This window comes from Xiphias gladius, chromosome 21 (genome assembly GCF_016859285.1).
Source record: "Xiphias gladius isolate SHS-SW01 ecotype Sanya breed wild chromosome 21, ASM1685928v1, whole genome shotgun sequence".
In the NCBI taxonomy this organism is placed as follows: domain Eukaryota; kingdom Metazoa; phylum Chordata; class Actinopteri; order Istiophoriformes; family Xiphiidae; genus Xiphias; species Xiphias gladius.
The window spans coordinates 31,571,303-31,592,348 of record NC_053420.1 but is presented as its reverse complement, the minus strand read 5'-3'; the positions used below and the strand labels follow the sequence as shown (position 1 = coordinate 31,592,348).

At 39.8% G+C, this 21,046-nt stretch overlaps 1 protein-coding gene across 3 annotated transcripts in view; it reads right to left on the bottom strand.

The window, feature by feature from the left end:
* The window catches only part of cadpsa (Ca2+-dependent activator protein for secretion a), a 215,638-nt gene extending 197,163 nt beyond the window's left edge, over positions 1–18,475 (bottom strand). For all 3 annotated transcript variants that reach the window (XM_040115542.1, XM_040115544.1, XM_040115543.1), the window contains exon 1: positions 18,125–18,475. In XM_040115542.1, the coding sequence (XP_039971476.1) occupies positions 18,125–18,475 (351 nt within the window). The remainder of the gene's footprint in view (positions 1–18,124) is intronic.
* Positions 18,476–21,046: the final 2,571 nt, after the last annotated feature.

Here is a 21,046-nt window from a genome sequence, read left to right as displayed (position 1 = left end):
ATGCATGTGATCTATGATATCTGAGCAGCCAGGACTGGCATGTTTTCTATTCTATCTGTCGTGTTGAAATCAAATTATGATGAAATGTAATCTCAATGAAGTCCCTAATCTTTTGACAGTGTTCTAGGAAGAAATGAAAATATGTTAAAGGCTCAAACCAAAGTTTGTTTACTAGTCACAGGAAGGACACACAGTTGTACAATGTCAGTTGATCCAATGAAGCATTGTCAAATCTGAGAAGATTACTTTAGAAAGCCCATCTTATGAACTGGGGGTGTGTAGTTTCACTGGTTCAGGCATTTACCAGACAGGAAGGGTCTGACAAAAGAAAATGTAGGTTGCAGTGTTTTCGGAGGTTGAGCCATATTAGGGACTAAGTGAATACTAAATTGTCAGAAATGTAGATCACGTAACTATGAAATTTAACAGAGGTTAGATTTACATTTATTCATTGGGCAGATACTTTTGCCAAAGTACCACAACAATCAGTTTTATAAGCCTCCCAAAACAAGTGCCACATGTGTGCACTTGCATTCACCAAAGGTATATAGTAAGTGTGTAGGAAATAAGAAGGGTTCTTTCTTCATTTTTTCTTTCTTAAGAGTGGGAAAGATAGCATTTCAGGTGACTAGGTACTAACCTGCCTAATGTACTCTTAGAATTTCAAGGCAACTATCAGAGACTGTGGATGAAAATTAGCCTTACGCTAACATTCATGTTCATATATTTTACATGGTCCCTTACAAATAAAATAAATGAATAAAATAAATAAATAAGTGCTTTTGAAGACAAAAGATGATCCTGCTGACCAATAATATGTTCCACCACCAGGGGACCACACACTTTAGTTTGAGATTTTCTGCCAGTGACAGTAGAACTAATCAGTCATTTAAAAGATCCAGCAGAGACCTTATTTCCTGTACCAGCTCAGGAAGTTCAACCTGTTCAGGAGCTGCTGATTCAGTTCTACAATGGAATCATCAAGTCTTTTCTCTGCACATCTATTACTTTATGGTTTGGCTCGGCCACTAAACAAAACAAGTACAGACCACAACGGACAGTTAGGACTGCAGAAAAGATCACTGGTTTTGACCTAAGATAACTGTGACTGGATTAAGTTTTCTGTTAACGTAATGAGAAAAAATTGTAACTTTTAATATTTGGCAAGTCGCAGATATATTGATATTGAATGTTTTCAGCAAAATATCTAATCTTGCTGGACAATATCCACTTGTAGTGACTCCAGAATTATTAAAATTTTAAATGGTTGTCTTCAGACTCTCACAGCACTTGGTTTAGGTTCGGGAACGATCCTGGTCTGGTTTAATACAGAAAAAGTTCCCAGTGACTTCAGACACAATCTGTTTATTTACATTGAACCATATCCACCATCTGTCCAGTCCCCTAAAGAGCTGTTGTTGTCTGTCAACCACAAACGGGACTCTGGATGTGAACTCCAGTCTCTGGTGTGATAGGTGTGCACTTGATACACCAACCATCCACCCCAACCACCTGCTTGCAACTCCACTCCTGTTAGTAAATGAAAATATAGAGATGAGATGTAATAAATATTGCCTCTGAACATAATCCAGCCAGTGATTACATTTCCTACAAAACGTATTTGCTGTTACATTTTAGTTGTACAGAAATTTAATTTAATAATTTCTAATACACAGGGTTGTACACTGCATTACACTGCCAACATTTTTGACAAAGCCTTTATTAACATGGCTGACTTATTAAAAGCAAGAGCAATGTTTAAGATGTGTACCCTTTCTTCACTGCCTGTTGTATTCACATGTAGCCATATGAATAAAAACTTTTTAATTTTTTGAACAAAGAAAGCAGAGCCCAGGATTCACATACTGACTCCCATTGATTTAGGCAAAAAAACTACTTGGTTACGCGTAGGAAAACATTGCGGTTTGGGTTAAAATAAGTACTTCCTTAAGGTTAGCGGACCTTTCATCATCATGGTTGGTGGTCATGATCGATTTCGGACAGGAAATGAACAGCGGTCTCCTGTGTCAAAGTCCTGTGTTTTGTCAATACATCCACCCACCCGGACCTCCTCCTTACACTGACTTTGTCGTACTTAATACTACATCATCTAACATCCTCCTTTGCCCCTGTCATTATGACTACGGCAGCTAGAGGTCACCTAACAGTAAAATCTAACTATGGTTCATAATAAGCTGCTGCGCTGATGACCGATGGCTTTCATGCAGAGATGCTTCACAACAGCAATCGAAAACAGCAAAGTAGAAATGATTGTAATCCATTAATGAATGAAAACAGTTTTTCTTTAAAAAAAAAAAAAACTCAGAGCACCAGAGCGGTGAATATGGCATGACTCTGGTGTTGCACCGATGGAATTACTGCCCTGGAAATGTACATTATGTTGCATAATTCCCATTAGGCTATTATAGTACAGGTCATTCCACCAACCTCTATATATATTTTTTTTTATTTAAGTAGTCTTGTAGTTTATTTGATGGTGTTGATGATGTGAAGAGGATGAAGGAGACTCCGCTGACACTGTCTTGATTGCATATAAAGGTTTATTACAAAGAAGAACAGCGTCAAGTCAAGCATCTGTGGATCTGCTTGTGAGAGGGTGTGAAGCCAATGAACCACTCTGAAATTCAGCCTTGGTCACCGACTCTTAAATAGGACAGTTGTTTACCTAAAAACTGTCCCGCACATATGGTTTTAGTTACAAAGCATTACCTGCCTTTGGGAACTGCAAGACCCCTTCTGAGGGCCTTTGACCTATGGCCTCTGAGCCATACCTCTATTTTCACACATGGTTTATATTCTACATATATGACCATACAACTCAGTAGTAGCTTTCATTTGAGAATTTACAGTACATGTGGCAGCGTATGTTTTCATGTTGTACACTGTATCAACGTGAAATGCATGTTAGGGAAATGAAAAAACCAAGGGCAGAGGGTGTGTACAATCTAAACGGTAGAGTTAGTGGTTACTGAGTCAGGTGGCCTTTAGGCTACTTTTTAATTTGCCTTTAAAACTACTGATGGGACTACTCTGATGTGTCATCTGGTGGATATTTCCACTGAGTTGTGGCTGCATCACGAGCGCCGACTCTTTTTTCTATTTTTGTCATATTCGAGCAACATTTCTTCTGCTATGTTTTATATTAATGTACATACATATTTCAGAGCTTCCCCTGTAAAGCACTGCTGTGCCATATGGAACAAAAAGCCAAGTTGTCATATCGATAAATAACACACAGTGTGGATGTTAAATAGGTTTATTCTCAACCCCAAACAGTTGGAGTACAATTTACTTGGGGTTTGTTTAGACTTGAGAACAGTTGCTGTTTTTAATGACATATAACGTGCATATGATTTACATACTCATTACAGATTATGTACAAAAGTGGTTGTATTTATGCTGAATGTAAATTTCCTGGTAGGCTAATCCTTTCATCCATTGTTCTTGTTTTGACCTCACTGGTGAAGGAAAGGTTTTGGAGAAAGTTATGGACGACAGTCCAGAAGGCCATGGTAATTGCCCCGTGGCCCACCAAACTGTGATGATGAGTATCACATTGCAGTCTCAATAGATTAGAACAGTATGATGACTCACCCCCAGCCTAATTACACCACACTCATTGCTTTCTATAAGTGGATGTGTCAAAGGACCACCTTACACTGAAGCATGTGGTGTATGTTCATGTGTGTGGTGTTTGTGTGTGTGTAGCCGTGTGGGTGTGTGTTTGTACATGAACACAGCAGGCCATCTGACAAGGCTTTCATCATCATTAGCAGCCTACATGCTGTCCTCATGAATTATGCAGATATTATTAAACTGTTTCTACAACACACACACACACACAACCACAAACACTAACACACACACAAATGCGCTGTGAACCTTTGATGGCATATTCAGAAAGGTTTACCTTTCTTTAACTGCCTGGTTTTGTGTTGCCAGGTGTACTGATACTGAAAGCAGTGAGAACTTGTTAGTTTTGGGGGAAAAGCTTGAGTTCAGGGATATCTTTATTGTTTCAGGTGTGTTTTTTATGGCATGCTCCAGTCTGTGCCCTTTTCTGCATGACTAGACACAGGTGAGAGCCAAGTTCCCATACAATAATGATAATGCAGAAAAGCTCTTTTGTAAATCCAAAGGCAGAATTAGTTAAATTCATTACTAATTAGAAAGTTTTGCGCTTATTCCTTTGACTATTCAGGGATGCAAATGTATCTTGACACAGTATATTCTCATTTGTTGTCTTACCCAGAGTCAGCGGGGGAGATTAATATCAGTTTCTTCTGTGTGCCCAATGAAGAGATAGGTCATCACTATCTGAACTCCTTCAGCTCAGAAATCGCAGTCACACTCTCAAAGGAGGTTTTTAAACAGTAGTGTAATTGAAGAAGCAGAACCAGAAATATCAGCTTATTTATTCCACACATTCTTCTTCCTTTTCAAAACCTGGTGCCTACATTACCCACAATGCAACTCATCCAATGACTGTTTGGCCGTAAATTTGGGTGTGTTGTGCTAGTAACTGCTAATGTATCCTGGAGCATCTAACCTTCAGCAGAGATGGGGGGGGGGGCTACAGAGGTCTGGTGAGCTCACTTCTTCCTAACTCCACAACCCCCGATTTTTCTACTTTCCTCACTTCAGGCCAAAACACACGCTGACTCAAATGACATCCTTTGAGGACATTTATAAGACTTCACACAGCTCCCTCTGGAGACACAAAAGGCCTGATACAACTTCTTTCAAATACGCAGTAGTATTCCCCAACACCTGGACCAGACTTTGACGTGTAAAATCAGGTAAATTCCCCTTTAAGGCCATGCCTATTTTTGGGAAAATGACAAAACCAGCATGAGAAGTGAAGGAAGAAGAGGTGGTAAGCAGCAAAGCAGGATAGGAAAGATGAGTATATTCAACAGAGCCACTATTGTGGTGCAGAAAACAAGCAAACAGATGGCCTCATTGTGCTACTGCATCGCAAGTCTCACCTGCGCATACTAATCCCACATGACCTGATTAGCAGAGAAAAGCAACGTAAATAAAAAACCAAAGAGAACAAGAAAGCATTAAACTACAGATCATTAGTTGTCCAATTAAGAACCAGTATTCTAGTATTACTCCTCTGATTACTAGGGAAGAAGATAGGTGGTGTGAGAAGTATGATTGTGTGATGTCAGAGAAGACCCATTTTATTATGTAGTGTACATAATTTGCAGACAGAACCCTAAAATATTCTGGAAATTACCTATAGACACAAAAATCTTAAAAATCTGAATGCAAGTTATTTAAAAATAGTATGAAGTTATTTTCATACTATGTTCCAATCATTTGGAAATGCACAATTTTCATTTGTAAATGTGTATGCACAATGCAGTAATAAGGTTTATCTTTGGCACCATCATGCTCCCAGGTCTTACATAATTGGTATGGTAAAGACAATCACCTGGAGGTAGTTTATTACACAGTGAAGCAGAGGCCTCATTGGGGCCATGTTTAATTAAGGAGATGTTTTCATCAGACAGAATTTAAGTAGGAGTAGCAATACAGCTTTACTGGAGCTCAAAAAGGACCTCCTAAAAGATCACTATCATTGCTTATTGATGCTACACTTGAAAACCTCTGATCCTTTATCACAGTATGAATCTACACAGTCTATAAATAGCCATAGTCCTGGCTCCACCTATGGGTCAGCTACTGTTCCACTTGCTTCTGTGACTAAATGATACTGAGTTTACTCTCCGTTTTTCTATGGCCCTGTTCAGACCTGGCATTAACACGCATCTCACTTGATAGGATCACAAGTGGACAGGTGTGAATGCATCCAAGACACATTAAGATCCAATTGCTCAGACCACATTTGGAGGTACTGTAGGCCACATATAGCCAAGTTCTTATAGCAGTGTGTACACAAATGTGTCCTGGGCCACACCGAAGGATGATCCACTCAACTGATGTCCTCTGCATAAGCGGATGTACGCAAACAAATACAAGTTGTACAAATTGCGTAAGCTTGCTTTGTACATAACGTTTGACCTTTTTCAAAAAGCCCATAGAGATAAATTACAAGTATGTAAGACATCTTTGTCTAGAACACACCAAGGAATAGACCCAGTCTGTACTGTTTTTATTCCTTCTACTTCTTTAAATTTCTGGCAGACCAGGCATGGGAAGTGCATTGCTGTGATTCACTAATTACTTCACTAATCATAGCTAAGTGAAATCGCTGTGAATAGTGAACTGCCTTGCTAAGGCAAAGTGAAACTTTAGAGTTTTTGCGTAGAGTTCAACTTTGGTGCTGCACAAATTTACACCATTGAATGACTACAAACTCTTTTGATTGCTGACCTTTGAGGGGACAGAGTTCTGGAGATTTAAAAAGTCATTCAGGGAACCTTTTACCATTACCTATTACCTTTTACCTTTTACCTCATTCAAGCAGTTAAATCTAAGCGTGCGTTCTGAAACTGTAAAGACCAATACCATTAACAGGCTTGGTGAAAACCAATTGTTTCAAGGCGCATCTCTTACACTATGTCTCATGCAGGGGGGAAGATATAATATGGCACTGTACGGACACAGTGAGATATAATTAACTTGAATTGAATTTTTTTTAATTCTAACAATTATTTTAACTTGTGCATTTATGCAACTCTTTTAAGGGTTTAATTTATTTTTTGAATTTGTTGCACAAGGTAATAAAAAAGTTTGAGAGAAGTCTTGATAGGAAAGTGATGAAAAGTTCCATCATTGGTGAAAGGCCCACCTAAGTGACTCCAAGAGTGCAAACATCGAGTTTAAGGGAAACCAAAGTCCTGGAGGGAATCGATGTACCAATATTTTGTGTTTGGCTGATGGGCATAATGACTGAATCCAAGCTATCCCAACATACACTCAATGTTAAAATATTTTGAAGATTTCAGTCCTGGTCTATTTGGCAACATCTTTTAGTTACTGGTGGTAACAGCAAAAGCCATTACAGGTCACAGTATTCTGAGGGCAGTTAAGCAAACTACTGTATTTCCTCAAATAAAAACAGGTAGTCAATTCGATAATGGCCGGGGATGTAGTCGACGTAAACAAATACAGGCCGCGGAAAAAAACGAGGGTGGATAAACCCCTGGTGCCAGTTAAGCATTGAACATTTCTACTGCTTTAATTTAATAAATTCAACTATATAATCATTCTATTTTCAACACTTTGTTGTTCTGGATTACTTTAGTGTTTTTGTCCTGTTTCAGTCACTATGCGTGTATGTGTGTTCACATCACCCATGTGTTAATTTGTCGCATTCAAACTGTAGTTTGTGGAAACAAACAGGTGCCAATAGATGGCAATAGGTACATTCCAAGCGTCATACTGTAACCTTGCAAGTCATTGCGTCTTCCACAACATGTCCCTGCAAATGTTTCACGATAATGCCTTGTTAAGAAATGAAGGGTTTCTGTCCACTGAAACACTAGTTTAATTTGAAACAGATTATAATATTATACTATTACATAAGGAAGTTTTGAGTTTGTAATAACAGCATAATGCAGTAACTTTAACAGGGCAAACGGAAGCAGATTAAAACAAGGCTTTGGACTAAAATATGACCAATTATACTTATCAAACAGAGAGAATTAGAAACAAAGGCCTTCTGCAGTCAAGGTAAATAAAGACTCCTGTCACTCTCTGATCTAATGCTCCACACAGCCTGAGTGTGCGAACATTGTCCAGCTCTATTTCCTAGGCCATGTTTCTTCGTTCCATTCAGTTGTGTGCATTTCCTGTTCTATTTTGTGTCACTTACCTTTTTCCTCTCGTTTCAGATCCCCACTTCCTGCCCTTTTGTGTCTCCCACTACTGTGATTGTCTGCCACGCCCCTGATTTGTTTCACCTGTGTCTCATCGTCTCCCTACTCCTAGTGTATTCAGTCTCTGTGCTCCTTTCCACCTGTGCCAGTTGGTCTTTATTCTCTGTGATAAGTGTTTCAGCCTTTTCCTTGTGTTAGCATTCTCCGTATGACTTCTTTCTAGTTTGACCTCGCCTTAGCCTAGCCCTCTCGATTTTTCTACCTGTTCCTGATTGCCTGCCTGAGTATGGAACCATTCTTCTAGTAAAGACCATAAGGTTTTTTTGGAACCCTTTTTGTCTCTGAGTCGTGCATCTGAATCCTTGTCCTCTGGTTACAGTTGTTAAACAGCAGGGCACAGTGAAAGGAGCTGGTTACCTGGCTGATACGTTGGAGTTGTGCAGCCTTTCGCCTGCAGCTCTTCATCTAACGGATCACTATGGTTGCTCCTTCTTGTTCCATTACTCCCTGCAATATTTCAAACTGATCCACTGTCCATAAAAGGCTTAAAATGACCCTTGTTTTGTTTTGTAGATGCAGTCTTAATGAATGATAGCAGTAAGGGCTTAGCTCACTAACAAACACACTGCATTTACTGTGAGTACTTTATATAAAAGTCAACTCGTGTTTCACAAGTGAAATGCTTTTAATGCGAAGCTTCAGCAGTTGGAAATGTTCCGTTTGCATTAGCAGTAACTTAATAAAGCATTTTTTTTCCAGGAATATCATCACAGATCCCATTTAATAATACTGCAAATATGGGAATATTGCAGTACTTTCATCAAAAAACTACACTAGTCCTGTACAAATAAAGCTTTAGCAAGAAAATTTAAACTGCTCAGTCACTTAATTCAGTTTAAAGATGGACCTCCCTTTGCCATGCACAATTAAGAGACTGATACTAGTACCATTTCCATTTTCTTAGGTGTAATGACTGGTTTTACTACTGTTAAATCTCTCACGAATGAAGTCTGATTTTTTTTTTTTTTTTTTTAAGACAGCAGAGTAAAGATCAGATACAGCCTCTCTTTCCATCTTAAGTGTGAATTTCATAATAAGATCCCCGGCTAACTCGCTAATCTCGCTTCATGGTAGAGGCGTGTGGTTACACAGGTAATCGGGCAATTTGTTGACATGCACTGTTATAACCTTGTTACTGTTATCAGTGTATACGTGCAACAGGCCTGCAATCAAATTTCTAATCTCATTTTAGAAGCATGACTTACCAATTTTTTTTTTTACTTCTTTCATGTGTAACAAAAAAACAATCAGGTTGGCATCTAAACTTCTATAGGGTTCACATGCCTGTAAACTTCAAAATAAAGTCATATGGAATCACATCTTCTGACAGTTCAACTGATAATTGCTTTTGAAGTCCACTGAAAGAGTACAATTTATCTGAGACCGATTAAACTTAATTTTCAAAAGTGTTCTTGAACCAAGAAATCTGAATTGGCTCCATCTGGCTAAACTCATACTTCAAGTTTAAGGCTGCATCAATCGGTATTAGCATATAAACAATGGATGTGTAATGTAAAAGCTGACCCTCACTGTGACAAACACACAGAGAACTGTCCCGACTCTGCAGCTACCCTACAGAGTATTTGAGCCTCGTTCAGCTTACTGTTTTAATTTAAAGCCCAGCTTCATCAACCTCATTTCCAAACGCAGCAGGCAGATGTTTTCAATGAAAATTTAGCAACTAACTGGTGAACATAGTGGAGCATTTAGCAGCTAGAGAGCCAGATATTTCCCCTGGGAGTTGGTAGAGACAAAAATAGAGCTAAAGGAGAGCGAACATTGGACTCACATTCAACAAGTGGACACGAACACAACTCCAATGGCTGTTCTGTGTCTGCTAGATGTTCAAAAAGGGAATTGTGCGCTAATACACTCCCCTTAACAACTTTATTAGGTAATAATATGTCGGTGTTGTGTTCATTGTTGTTTGGCCCTACCCACGTAAGTTTAACAAGACACTGAGATCATTTCTGCCTTCAAAGCAGCTCTACCTGCAACAAATGTTTGAACATCTAAAACTTGAACATTAAAGAAACCTTTAAAACAAGGAACAGAAATGGCTTTTTCTCTTTTCAACCCACAGAATCTCAAGTCCAGTGCAGTACCACCCACTTCCCAGCTGACTGGCAAATGTGTTTGAGAAGGAGTGTGAGTTCCAAAATGTGATCTAAACAGAATGTCAAATTAGACAATCATTCTCCTTCTGGTTCTAGATATCATCTAGTAACACATAGACTGATTCTGACATTGTGTCTGAACCGTGATACTGATGTGTTTTTGAATGGCTTGCATTCAAGAACCTTTTAACACAGAGAAGTTGTTTGAACTGATGATGAAAATCCAACCTCTTTTCACTTTCTAAAATCATGATCAGTCCATTTCCTCTTTTGTTAGTGATGAATGAATCAAAAGCTACTGATGTGCAACGTTTGTATCATCACTGCTTCCTGAACTCCAAAAAAGGAGTACTTTACTCTTGTACGTTCTAAATATCAGTGGATGTCCTGGTTACAATAAATAAAGTGTGAAATATGGTTGGGAAAAACAGCACATGGTGGACAAATTAACTTGTAAACATACATGTCATATTACTTGCAAAAAAGCAATACAATGCTATGATGTTCTAGAGATACAGAAGAGTAAAATGTGCTAAGACTGACACTGGCTCACACACACAAAAACACACAAAAATGCAGCCTCCTCACAAGGCAGCAACATCGAGCAATACACTGTTGGCCAATCACAGACACACAAGCACAAATCCAGAGTTGTAAAATCCTCCTCAGTATCAGTTCCTCAGTATTATAAACTGCTGTACAGCATTCAAACTCATGCATGTATTGCTCAGACTAGACTTCCTGGATGGTTTTTATCTTCTCACCTGTACCTAGCAACACACCCCACCTACACAGCCACTTACTTTTTCTTCATTTTGATCTAAACACCTACTAATACCAGTCCAGTATTCCTAGGAATTAAGTCCATACTGGACAACTCCACACCTCACAATTTACATCCTGTGAAACTAGATTTACTGCCTCGCAGTTGTATGCCTCCGCCAACCAGTCATATAATATACTGTATGTAAGTGAAGACTTTGAAGGAATTCAATAAAAGGTATTTAGTGTGTTTTGACATGATAGCACATGAATTCTTGAGTTATGAGGCCAAAAATGAGGTCACAGTGACCTTTGACCACAAAATTCTAATCAGTTCATCCTTGCGTCCAAGTGAACGATTGTGCTAAATTTTTTAGAAATGCCCTCAAGGCATTCATGAGATATCACGTTGACAAGAATGGGATGGACGGACAACCCAAAAACATAATGCCTCCACCACAGCTGTCGCCAGTACAGAGGCGTAAGAATCAATGACAACGCAGGAAGTAATGTTCCCTTTATTTGGCAAGGCTGAAATACGGGTGTAGAGGCTGGGATAGTGGATGGGCTTGCAGTAGACCAGACCAGAGTGTGTGTCCTGCAATTACATTTTATTAACTGTAACCACACTCTTTTCCTAGCCTTAACCAAGTGTTTTGGTTGCCTAATCCTAACCATACCTTGAACAGTTTTTGCCATAACCATAACCATTTCATAGTGGCCATAGGCTGAAAGCAAGAATTTTTTGCCGCTGATGTTAAAATTAAGAATTAAAAAAATTAAAAAGCTCTCAGTGCACAACCCAATTAATTTCTGAGCCCACTGCTTTGGCACAACAGGGGTCCCTATCACTGAAGAGGGCTCAGACATTTAAAAAAAAATGAAAAATGAAAAAAAATGCATAAAATGTTAATCAAAGAAGTTGAATCTGGCAAAACTTTTGCTTAAGGTTTGAAGCCATGTTTGGTTGGAAATATTCCTAATTGAAATCTCTGCCCTATCAGTTGTGTTTCTGTGGTGTAGCTGAAGGGATTGTTGATTTCACACAGAAATTTAAGTGACCACTCTTCAGTGGTGGAAGAAATATCCTGATCAAAATTACAGAAGTATTCCAAACAAAATGTGCTTAAAGTATCAAAAGTAAAGTAAAAGTACTCACTCTGCAGAATTGCTGTATTTAAAGGGTTTAATTCTTATATATTTTATGTTATTGGATTACTATTATTGCTGCATTAAAAATTTAATGTTAATTGCCTGCAATGTTGGTGCTGCTTTAAGTGAAGCTAGTTTTACCTACTTTAAATACTGTTGGGTAGTTTAATCAATAAATGCATCATATTTAATGAGGTCATGATGTACAAGTATCTAAAAATAGTATTCAAGTACAGTACTTGAGTAAATGTACTTACTTTCCACCACTGCCATTGATTTTGAAATGCCATTTGAATTCAGATTCACTCACCAAGGTTTTACATTGCATATTGCTTTTTATCAGACTAGATTGCAAGCGAGTGTAGTCTACGAATAGACTAGTAAGCACAGCCAGTTAATGAGCCATTCCACACATATATATCATATATGAGGATGGTGAGGAAAGTACCTCACTACACATGAAACCAAATTGTCTTTCATCATTCACGTCCCAGGTGGGGGAGTCTTGTGGGGACAATAAAGTGGATACAATGTAACACGATGACAGAAAAATAACTTGTTCTGCAAAGATGGAAAATAACAAGACCTTTAGTGAGCACTGTAGGGGTGATCTGCTCTCATCAGCACCCATTGTGTGAAAAATTGAATAAACATGAGGATGATCTTTCCCTGACAATATACACTGTTCAAATGAGGCATACTGTAGTTATTGATTTATAGTTCAGTGTCAAATTTCACTCCGTGATAGAACTACTTCAATACTAAATGTGTTTATTGTGAATGACCAGGCCATATTGTGCTTTCATTATGATCTCTACAGTAAATGTGTTTTCACTTGATTCACTTTGTGATATGAAGCAAAGTGGGAAGTTTTGCCTAGTCTCTTCACTAAATAGAAGCCTAGAGCCATGCGGTCACCATAGTTACTTTCATTCATTCACTGTGACAGAGAGCAGGGACTGCGGTGAACAGAAGGTTTGTAGTGGCTATCTAGATGTGTGTTACTGAAAAGGAGCAGATTACTGAGCCTTTCTTCAACCTGCTTAACGTTGTCGTCACTTTCAACAATGTCCAATGACATCTGACACTTGCATCCAAATATTTTTACCAAATTTCCAAAAAGAAAATGCAAATGAATATGTGTTTCCATTCACTGCAGTAATGCAAATATTAGGAGCAACAATTAAAACAACATCTGTGCCTCTCAACACTGCTCAGGACTGGCAGCTGAAGGTGGATTTAGGCAGGAAACTCAAGTTCCCTCAGCATGTCGCAAGACCTCCCTCAGACCTGACATCATTCTGATGTCAGAGGCAAAAAAGAACATTGTCATGCTAGAGCTCAGCCATTGGAAGAGCAGATGTAGGAGGCTTTTGAGCGGAAGAGGGAGAAGTACGAGGGGCTAGTCAATGACTGCCACAGACAAGGCTGGAAGGCAAGGTGCTTGCCTGTGGAGGTTGGGTGCAGAGGCTTTGCAGGGCAGTTTCTCAGAAGGGCTTACACTACAATCAGCATCACAGGCAAGAGGAGAAGGAGGGCCATCTACAACAGCACAGAGGCTGCAGAGAAGGCCTCTAGGTAGCTCTGGATTAAGAGAGCGGATCTGTGGGAGAATGCTGCTAGGGCACAAGCTGAGGCTTGATCAACCTCAGCTTGTGCCCTAGCAGCAGAGCAAGTGTGTCTCTGAAGGCTGCTCGTCCCTGAATCAATTGTGTATTTGATAGCTACTTTACAAACACATCTTACAAACAGCGTACAGAGTGTAATACCCTGACTCTGGACTCTTTTAACTTCTTTAAAACTTTAGACTTGCACGGAAGCTTTATCATACACGGCTCGTTGTCCTTTACACTGCGTTGCAGCGCTGTCTTCCCCCCATCTGACTCAGACTCCATTGTTGACAATGGCATTTTTTTGGTGGCTGCACCATGAGTCATCAATCCATACACGTCATGCACTGCCCCGGTTGGCTGCCTGCAACCAATCAACAACCAACTACCAGAGCAGACAGGAGGGTATAAAAAAAAGAATAAAAAAGATAACAGAACGACTAGCATTATGTTCAAAATAAAGAAAATAGTGTTTATTCATATTTGAACTGCATGTTTATATTTAAAAACTGACCTAATGGCCTTAAGATTCCCGTCCCGCCCGCTACCATCAACTTTTTCCTGTCCTGTCCTGGTCAAGTGATGAATTGTGAAATTGATTCCCGAGACCAACAGGATTCTCGAAAAAAATGACCTCTGATAGAGACAAAGCAGTCTGTTCACAGCCAGTAACAGATAAAGTGGTATCTATCTTAATGGTTGCTGCCTGTTCCCTCCATTGATGGTTGAATCACAAGTCAGGTTGACATCTCAGTTTGTGTGATTTATACCAGCACCTCACTCACTCAGTGAGCTTTCTGTGTTGTGCCATATTACAGATACAGGAAGATTTTTCCATTAACTTTCTATTGTATCATTTTGTGCTTTTGAAAGCACAGTTTCATTACACGATGATAGAAATTATGGACCATTATGCAAACATAATGTTATTAATTCCATGGTGGCAGAGAATGCTGTATTCGCTAGTTGGGTTATATTTATAGTACAAACCAGTCAGTGACTACATCTATATATACTGTAGGTGATCAAGCAACTGACTGTCCATCCTCATTAAAATGATCAAGCTCCATGTAATTAACAACTCATAGTTAGCCATCACTAATTTATTTATTTTATTTTTTCTTACAGATTTTCGTGATATTAATGGAATTTGGGGAAATATGTTTATTTACTTACTTGCCAAGAGTTTTATGACAAGATCAATACCACTCTCGTGTCTGTATGTTGGAGCTGGGGCCAGAAGATGGTTAGCTTGGTTTACCATTAAAACTAGGAGCAGGAAGAAACGGTTAGCCTGGCTCTGTCCAAAGTTGAAAAACACACCTACAGGCACCACTAAAACTCTATTAATTAACACACTGTATATCAACCAGAAATGTAAGCATGACAAATGGTGGATTTACATGCTGGAAGTATTTCTTGGCAAACAGCAGCCAGTCGTAGTGATTTCCTTAAGTCTTGGCTGATTGCCTAGCAAGCTGACAGTGATGTCAAGATTCCAAGCAGTCACTGCGATAAATCCATGGATCTAGTATTGTGAATCTGCCTTGCCTCCAATTTGTTACAGTGGCCAACTGCGCTACTGTAACAATCCTCTGGGGTCCAAAAAATGTTTCTGACTCATGTACTGGGTGAATAATTTTCATTTTGGTTGTCATCTTATACCCCATTCAGAAAGACATAGTGATGCGGCTCAAGCCTGTGTCTGGGGTCTACTTAAATGGGTCAACGTACGCCATCTGACCCTCTGTCACGACACCACTCCTGACCAGGACCAGACGTGGTTTGGATTCCACTCAGCTTTGGTGAAGTAACATATCCAACGAGAATGGAAATTAATTCAATTATACTGACGTTTATATTCCATTTAGCCACAAAAGAGATACAAAGAGAGAGAAGGATAGCAGGAGAGCAAGAGAGAGAAAGAGAAAGTAATCTAGAGAGCACACACACATTGTCGATCAAGCGAGAGTGAGCGCGAATATGAAACTGAAACTTAAATTTTATCTGTAGATTATTTGATGTAAATCAGTTCAGTAATTCGAATCTTGGTTTATCAGTCTATCAGCTCTCAACACAGGTTACACATGTATCAAGTCAACCCGCATATATGCTTGTTTTCTGTCTGAAAGGAATACTGGAGTCCAGTTTCCACTTCTTATAACACACCCTTGGATGAATATAAGGAAATGAGGGATAATCGCAATGAGACACTATAGTTACCTCATGCCGCACCTACAGTTAATACTGGTTCATATCATATCAAAATATCACCATCTCACCATAAGGTCTGATGTTGCAGCCCATTCATTATCCACAAAATAGATAATGTCTCAAATAAATATGCATTGTATTAAAATTGGTTAATTAATATAATACTCTGGTATAATATAATCTGATATAAAACTGAAAAAAAATAAACAAGGAGGAGAAAGCAGCAAATTCATTTTTTAGTAAGATTAGTGCTAGTACTTTTCCTCTGCAGGTTCACACAAAAACATTTTGTTAATTGCATTCCTATAAAACAATAACAATCATTTACATCAATTACAACACTGTGGGTACTCTAAAACCCCTAAAAACTGTAAAATAGGAGGACATGATGGTGGCTGTTTTTGGTTTTGGTGTTCTCTGGTGTTTTTCTGGCCCCCTAGGGACCAAAAACGGATTGATCCAACTTTAATGTTATTTGAGAAACCTGCTAATTTGCTCCTGTACTGAATTTGTAGCTTTCTACTTTAAAAATTCCTTGTGACATTTGATACTGCAATCAGATGACAGGATTTTAGTGGGCGAGTACACAATTTTTTCTTTCTTTTCGAGTTTTTAAATTTTTTACAAAACCATTTTCTGCTGAGCTGTGGAAACTTAATTAATTTTTAATTATTGATTCAACTTTACACCAGAATTAAGAGTTCTTTGATTTAACTCAAACTTTGGACTGAATTATTTTTGACAGAATGACACACAAGCACAAACAGTGATTTTTCTTTCATTTCATTAAGTGGCTACCAGACAGTGATGCTTCCTGGTCTTGGGTCTTTGTCACAGGAATGTGCACTCTTAGGGTTAGGGTTCTACTGGTGTTAACATAGATTCTCTAAGTCTGTTACTCTGGTAAAAGAATCCTGGTTTGACATTTTTTAAACCAGCTTACTTCTGAAGCTGCACTTAGTCATATTACTTACTGCCTGTTAGGGCAGCCAGTGTAAAGCACAGTGTTGAAGCCAGTAGAGGCTGCAAATCTTCAAGACCTCCTTGAATGGGGCATGGGGGGTCACTTAGGAGGACATTATTGCTTGTAATGAGAAGGATAGGAGAAAGAAAAAGACACTGAGAAGCAATTTGATAAAGTCATATGTGAAGCCCAAGCGAAAATTAACAAAATACCACAAAATCTGACCTCTGAGGTTCATTCTGCTTGAAGATGTTTGACTATGACTATTTGTAAAATGCTTCCAGTGCACATTGATACATGGCAGAGATGTGATTTAGCCACATTTCTAGTACCTTCTGTGACTGTGTATTGAGCAGAGTGCTGTCAGAACTCGTCTGAGTACTCCACAGCAGCACTGTGTCTCAACGGATCGTTGAGTGAAGACGCAGATGAAGGACAGCAGCTGCTTCTGCTTACGTGTTACTTTCACTATGCAACTGGTGTAGACAAGGTGTAAACCCTACCTTCAGATGTGACCATTTGTAACAACACCTTTGCCTCTGATGTGATCAGACAACACAGTGTACGAACTAGTTCATTTCAAGTATACTGACACCATCCTGCCTGCAGTTCCAGTACAGACCACTAGGGGTCTGCAGCCCCCTAGTGGCAGCAAAGGTACAGAGGGTATCTTTAAAATGTACAAAATTACTCCTAGACACAAGATGCCATTCTGGTGAGTGGTAAAGAGAAGCCATTTCTCACATGCAATAGATTTTCCTACTCGGCTTTAGACTGGTGGGAGGAGGGAACATCAAGGATGCTTCCATGCTTAGAGGCAATTCACGTATGCAAGAGCTACTACAGTGGGTGGTAACAACATGAATTAACATACTCTCTCTCTCTCTCTCACATGTCATCTTTTTGCCTCTCCTTTTGTTGCCAACCCTGTCTGTGGTTAGTTTGGATTAACACATTTCATTGCTTCTGAAGCCTTTTTAACCCTTTAACAATTAAGCTTTATCATCATCATCCCAAGATGTTGTGTGAAGGGACCAAAGAAAATATTTTCAATCAAAAGGCGATATCTAGTCGACGTTTGCTCTTGTAGAGTAACTGCCATGCCCGTGGTAGATTCTCTCTGTGTCTAACTATCATCTCCTCCATCACAGTCGATCAACCAGCTTTTCCAGTAAAAGTATCATGCGGTTTGCTATGAATTAAGTATGTGATGAAGATTCGTCTCAGACTATAAGGTTGAATAAGCCGAAATATATTTTTGCATTCTTCAATATTCGACCAAAAGGCATCCAGCGACATGGTGCGACTACGGAAGCAACAGTTGGTGTCATGTATCTTGGAGAAGCCTTCTAGAAGCGAGAGACGTATTTCAATGACAGCTTTGAAGTTAGGTTTGGGCTTTTTCTCTTTTTTTTTTTACACTGATCTTACCTTCTGCTGCCTCCTTGCCATATCAGTAGGTTGCTTTGCGTTGAACGGATAGGCGATGCAGCGCATCACAAACACATACAGCTGGAGTCTCTTTTTCCTCTCTTCCTCTTCCCTCTGCATCTTTTCCATGTCTTCCTTCTCCTTGTCGCTGCCCACCGACGGGCTGGGGCTGGAGGGTCGGCCACCGCCGCTCCCGCGGCCCCGGGGCTGAAGCCCTCCGCCACCGTGGCCGTCGGCGGCTCGGCCCGGTGACAATCGAGCTCCTCCGAGGCACTTCGGGGCCGCCACCTCTTTGCGTTCCACTTCCAGTATCTCATCCCCTTCCTCCTCGCTGGAAGACGGGTCCAACATGCTGCTGAGGCTGTTGAGATGGAGACTACACCTGCAGCAAAAGTAAAACTGCAAAAGTAGAAAAAAAAGGTGCCGATCAGTCTAAGAGACAGCCACAGAGGGAGAGATCCAATTGAAGCCGCTGTAGAGACACAAAACCTGACCGATGAGCGACTCAGACTGTTGCTTCTCAATAAAACAAATACAAAAAAAAAAACTGCCGTCAGACGAGTCAGTCTCAGCAAGAAAAACGAAAGTGTTGGTGTCTAGTTGGTTGCGTGATTTCCGAGCCATTCAACTCTGCTAGTCAGAGGCACATAGGAGGGATTTATCATGAGAACAGATATAAAGGGGGAGGGGTCGCAGGGAGAGAAAACAGGAGTAAACGGTGATGTGTTGATGCTCAGCTGCTCGGGGGAGGAAGAGGCAGGACTCGGAGCTGGCCGCGGTGCTGAAAGCCGATCCCCGGCTGCTCTGGGATCAGTCTGATCATGCTGCGAGCACAATAGATGAACGGCCACCTGATGATCCAGCTGAGTCGAAAGAGTACAGGTTTAGACATCACCCACCGGAATCAAAGGGTTCGGCTTTCACAATAAAAGCTTCACTACTTATTTTAAACAATCGAATAAGTAATAAGTAATATAAGTAATATAATATGATAAAAAATAAAAACATCAAGAAAAGGCCTCCAAAACTATGTATTGACAAGTGCTATGATGTTGGTTTTGTTGGAAATCAACCCCTACCATCAATTTCTATCTCAGCACGTGCACATCAAATTATTTACAACAGGCCTTTTACAAAATAATAACCTAGATAGTATATACAGCTGTTCTCTCCCCTTCTCCCACCTTTTTCTCCTCTCTCCCCCATTCCTCTGATCGGAGGTTTCTTCCTGTTAAAACAGAGTTTTTCCTCTCCACTGTTGCCAAGTGTTTGCTCATGCTGGGAACAGTTGGGTTTCTCTCTGTAATACTGTAAGGTCTTGACCTTACTCTGCAAAGTGCCTTAAGATAGGCTAATGCACACAACGATCAGCCAAAACCAGTTAACTGTTTTAATGTTGTGGCTGATTTAGCCACACACACATATATATATATATATATATATATATATATATATATATGTATATATATATGTGTGTATGTGTGTATGTGTGTGTGTGTGTGTGTGTGTGTGTGTGTGTGTGTGTGTATATTTATAGTGTATTTATATAGTTGTATAGTGTATATTAACGACTGATATTTTTAGTTTGATTACGTATGGCATTTTGTTGGCAAGTGGTCATGGTATAGCCTAAGTGGGATAATACCCTCCAAGTTTGTATGTTCTCGAGTGTAATGGGTAATGCAGATGTAAAGGCTGGTTCATACTTCTGCATAGGGTAAACGCAGAGCCTACACCGCTGTGAGCATTTATACTTGTGTGCTGATGTGTCTGTGTCACTCTGCAATTACACCACCAAAGCACTACTTGGCGGTGGGTTTTCCATGCCACTGTGTTGAGTTTCTTTGTGTACTTCAAACAATGGCGACTGGATCATGTTGGAGTTGGAGCTAATAAATGTTGAAACACAGTTAATTTAACTGAAATTACTGCAATGCAGAAAAGAGCAGATGTTGATGGAGATGGTGTTTATGACCATCAAACCAAGTGAGGCAGAAGGAGGGTGAATTTTCTGTGAGTGTCCAGCCACTGAGAGACATTGACGACAAAGCGGACCAATCACAGTTGTTGCAGTCTGCGTTGCCACGACATGTAGTTACATTGTGCACATCATGTTACTGCATAGATTATGGCGTAGGGTGCATGGCTACGGCATAGCTATGCCGTCGATTCTACGCATGTGTATAAACTGGCCTTATGAACCAGGTATAGTCAGGTATTGACCCTTATGTATTTCAGTGTCATTCCAAAAGTTTGGCATATCCTGCACATACATTAGCAATCAAAATTATGTCAAAATAACAGTAAAACCATCTGTCGTAACTGCTCTGTAAAAGGGGATAACAGCTGAGCTACGCTGTTGTTGTCACACCAGCCTTATTGTGAGGAACAACTTCCTGTTAGAAAACAAAAAAACGTTCCTCCAATGTACACTCGGTTCTCCATCTCTTCATTGTTAACCCTGGCACAGCCTTTTTGTTAATGTAACATGGTGTCAGAAGAAAAAAGGAAAAGTAGAATACCAGTAAAGACAAACTAAACCTGATTACACAAAACAACGGTGGAAAAAGAGAGGGACTATGGACAGAGAAGCAACTGCACCACAGTTAGCACCACCAGGCCAATTCGACTTCACCAATGTTACTGAATGGCCAAGATGGTTGAAGTGCTTTGAATGCTGCAGAATAGCAACAGGATTGGAAAAGTAATCACAGTCGTTTCAGGTGAATGCTTTCATGTATGCGGGTGGCAATGAAGTTGCAGATATAATAAATGTATTGCCCCTGACAGAAGAGCAGAAAAAAATCATATAAATCAGTCACGGACGGAGACCTTCACTGCACACTGTGTTAGCAAGTGGAACGTTATCTTTGAAAGGGCTCGCTTCAAGAGCCAGAATTAAGAGCCAGGTGAGAGTGTAGA